This window comes from Bombus vosnesenskii, unplaced genomic scaffold (genome assembly GCF_011952255.1).
Source record: "Bombus vosnesenskii isolate JDL3184/JDL3185 unplaced genomic scaffold, Bvos_JDL3184-5_v1.1 scf7180000013753, whole genome shotgun sequence".
NCBI classification, from domain to species: domain Eukaryota; kingdom Metazoa; phylum Arthropoda; class Insecta; order Hymenoptera; family Apidae; genus Bombus; species Bombus vosnesenskii.
Genome location: NW_022883205.1, coordinates 445,127 through 449,291, shown reverse-complemented (window position 1 = coordinate 449,291; position 4,165 = coordinate 445,127). Strand labels below are relative to the sequence as shown.

The following is a 4,165-nucleotide window of genomic DNA, read 5'->3' as shown; positions in this document are numbered from 1 at the left end:
GACGGTCGGCGAGATGAGATGTTTAACCCAAGCCTTGGTGGGGCTATCCAGATGCCGAAAGCACTGGCGAGGAGATTGAATGTGGACAGGGAAAAGAATCAAGGTATAAAGAAGGTAGGCAGATTGATTGAGGGTATTGCGACGTCCTTGAACCAATGCGTTGGTCAGACAGAGAGAAGGAGGAGGACAAAGCCTGGCCGGGTAAAAGTGGAAGGGGCCGGGCGGAAAAATAGAGAAGAGGAGTTTGACTTGTAGTGAGAGAAGAGATGATGTGGACCAAAGGCTAATATCCGAATATCCCAAAAGGAAGTTCGTGTCCCCTGGTGAAGGAAAAAAGGCAGCCGCGGTAGCGAAGAGGCCGAGGAAAGGGGAGCCGAGATGTGTGGTCGGTCGCAAGCCTATGACTATTCGGATAGGCAGAGGAGTGAAGTCTCGGACGGCTGCCAGACAGTAGACAGAAGAAAGAGGGAGAGGGAAGACCTCAGGAGCCGCCTTCCTCAAGTGTTCGTGGTAACGAACAGGGAGAGAGAGGTAGCAGTAGAGGTATAGCAACTGAAAGGAGAAGAAAGGGGGTAATCCTGATCAAGGTGGAAGAAGGTCGGGATTGGATGGAGATTTACAGAAAAATAATGAGGGTCAGGGAAAAGATCGTAGGGGCGATCGGCATGAGGAAGACCAGGGCTGTTCACATCCTCATTGAATTTGACAGGAAGGTGGCTGTGGGCGAAGTGGCGGAAAACCTCAAGGCCGCCTTGAGCGATAAAATGGAAGTGTCGGTATTGGTGAACAGAACAACGATGCAGATCAAAAATATCGATCCCCTCACCACCAAGGAGGAAATGGTGGAGGGCCTGAAAAGGGAGTGGGGGAGGTCCGTGGGCGATAGCATCGGGACTAAGTCAATGAGGATGGCGCTCTGGGGAACGCAAATGGCGGTGGTGGTGCTACCAACCAATGCGATTCCCAGAGAGGAGGGGTTAGGGAGATTTAGGACTGGCCTGACTACAGCATCGGCCAGGATCCTGCCGGATGTGCGGAGCTGCTATAGATGCCATATACTAGGGCATACGCCGGCGAGATGCACCGTGGTATGTTCTGGTAGGAAGCTATGCAGGAGGTGTGGGAGCGGAGAACACACAATGAAGGAGTGCAGAAAGGAGCCGAGATGTGCGATGTGCTCCAGGAAGGAAGGTGCAACTTTTAGGCACGTTACGGACTCGCTGGTCTGCCCGATGGTCAGGGTGGAGACTAGGAGACGAAGAGGATAAAAGTCCTGCAGATTAACCTGAATAGATGCAGGCTAGCGCAGGATCTTTTAGCACAATATGCGTGCGAAAACAGGGTGGACATAGTGATTGTATCCGAGCCGTATTAACAGTTATCGTATTAGTACAATGATACGGTCCGGGATGCATCGCTATGGGTCACTCTTTTTAATGGACGACAAGCCGCTGATCAGCAAGAGAGGAGTGGTTGGCATCAGGGTCGAGGACACTATGTGTATCAGTGGATATTGTTCTCCTAATGTGAACAGGCAGGAGTTCGACGGCTACATAGTAGAACTGGAGGAGGCCATAAAGGAGGGCAGGAGAAGAGCCCAGGCGATGTTAGTGGCTGGCGACTTCAATGCAAAGTCCACTACCTGGGGAGGAAGGAGGACGGAGGCGAGGGGGACGTATCTACTTGAAGCTATCACGAAGAACGAACTGATGACGATCACGATGACGGAAGCATACTCCTTTGTAAGGAATGGAAGAACAAGCTTGTCGGACATTTTGAGTGTGAGCAGACGAATGAGGCAGAATTAGAAGAAGAGTGCTGTTATGAATTGGTACTCTGCCTCTGATCATAGCTATTTATTACATGTGTTTTTAAATAATAGGAAGAGGCAGACTGGTGGTAGTATCAATTTTAGATATTCGACTAAGAACGTTGACGAGGGTAAATTCCTGAGTAGATTGAACGGATATCTCAATTTTATGGACAATGACGACGCGACACACGGCGACCAATTCCAGGAACGACTGGAACATACGTGTGCCGACGAATTGAAGAGGATTCTACTGCCGCGTGGGAGAAGAAATAGAAACTATTGGTGGAACGATGAGTTGTCCGAGCTGAGAAGGGCAACTCTGAGATGGAGAAGAAAAGCTCAGCGGGCAGGGGCAGCTGGTAGAGCCAACGCTGGCCTGGTAGACGAATTTAAGGAGGTCAGGAGGAAGTTAAAAAGAGCGATCGGGCGCAGCAAGGATGAGAAGTGGAGGGAGTTCTGTGCAACTCTGGAACGGGATCCCTGGAGGAGGCCGTACCGTGTAATAAGAGCAAAAATGACAAGTAACAGCCCACCGGAGAGTCTTAGTAGGGACAAGGTTGCAAGGATTCTCGATGACCTTTTCGTCACCAGTCGAACGGAGCAGACGGAGGATGGTCATGGTTCTCGCATCCTGCAGACGCAAGAGGAGGAGTTACGGTTCCTGTGCGTAACAGAGGATGACCTGCGGCCGACATTGGAGAAATGTAACCCGAAAAAAGCTGCGGGTATGGAAAGGGTACCGAGACAGGTCGTCAAGATGGTAGCGGATCAACGGCCTGGGCGGCTCCTGGACCTTTTTAACAGCACATATAGGGCTGGACGGATCCGGGCGGCGTGGAAGGTGGTGGGGGTGGTTCTTTTGCCAAAACCGGCAAGGGACCCGCTGTTGTCATCTTCGTATAGGCCGATGAGTATACTGCCGGCCATGAGCAAGGTCTGGGAGCATACATGCAAGATCCAAATAGAAAGGTGCCAAGGGAGGGACCCCTTCCATAGCGGGAACAATATGGCTTTACAAGACGCAGGAGTACGATCGACGCGTTGAACAGAGTTTGCGGGATTGCGGATCTATGCCGGAGGAGGGGACTGGTCTGTGTTCCAGTCGCCTTGGACATCAGGAATGCCTTCAACACATTGAGTTGGAAGAGGATTCTCGTGGAGGCTGAAGAAAGTCGTTTACCGGGCCAGCTGCTGCGAATTTTAAGACGACTATCTTTCCGATAGGAGAATAGTTGCCCACTGCCGGGGTGAAGTTGTCAGGAGGAGCGTATATGCGGGGGCGCCTCAGGGGTCAGTTCTGGACCCGCTGTTGTGGAACTTGGTCTACGATGGGATCCTGAAGGCACTGGACCCGATGAAGAACGTGGACACAATCGCGTTTGCGAATGACTTGGTCCACACTGTATTTGGACAATGGCGATCGCCGTTGCACACGTCCAAAATAATAGGGATAATCGCGTACGCGATTAAATTTAATTTTAAACGTGTTCGCAGTCGAGTTGTTACATGCTGCCATTATTTTTACTCCGCACCTGCATGCTATCTCGATTGTATAAAAGTTTATAACCTAACACTAAGTTCACAACGCGAGTTTTGTAGAAATCTGTAACCTCTACTAAAGCATACTTTCTGAAACGATTGATTCAAATACTTAGGCACAGTTAGTTCGATCGACGCTCCACATTCTGCGATATTTTCAGATCTTAATGTTAAAAATTAGAACTATAGTGATTTTTAAACAAAAAAATGATCTCGGCTCCAAATTGATATAGAGCAAAAGCTTTTTTTGCAAATTCGTAACGGAATAGCAGATATCGATTAATATTTATGGTGACTCGCTATAACAAAAATTAAAAGAGTTAAGACGGTTGTATTTAAACAAATCACAATTCTTACTTTGCGAGTCTTCTAGAAAACAAACCTTGTAGAGACTCCCTAATTTTCCGTTTACAATATACCGACTAGTCAGATTCTCTTTTTAATTCGTCTAACAGTCAGTTAGCATCTATCATCTACCAACGTGTTTTTTTAATTCTACCAATCTATCGTTTATTAATTAAAAATTTTATTAAAAAAAATTAATTAAAAATTTTGCACATGAAAATCATTGCTACTGCTATGGAAGTTAAACGTACCAGCTTGGATTGCTTCACGAAGAATGGCTTCTTGGCCTTACACGAGATTTACCTGGATACATCGGATTTCGTGGTAGAAACTCTTTCCCCCACCAACAGGATGTTTCGCAACCCGGTGACGTTTTGGATCGACTATTTACGATTCGTGTTCCGCAATTCTCTGGACCCATCAGTAAATGGAAAAGCTTCCGAGATTGCTTTTCAGCCAAGATCATCG

General features: G+C 48.0%; 1 protein-coding gene across 1 annotated transcript; it reads left to right on the top strand.

Annotated features, from left to right (window-relative positions):
* The first annotated feature begins 629 nt into the window (after positions 1-629).
* On the top strand, positions 630-1,268 carry LOC117238905. The gene has a single exon (XM_033504106.1). The coding sequence runs from the start codon at positions 630-632 to the stop codon at positions 1,266-1,268; it is 639 nt and encodes a 212-aa protein (XP_033359997.1).
* The last annotated feature ends 2,897 nt before the right edge of the window (positions 1,269-4,165 follow it).

Coding starts and splice junctions, on each gene's coding strand:
- LOC117238905 (XM_033504106.1), top strand. CDS start 630: ATGAGGGTCAGGGAAAAGATCGTAGGGGCGATCGGCATGAGGAAGACC.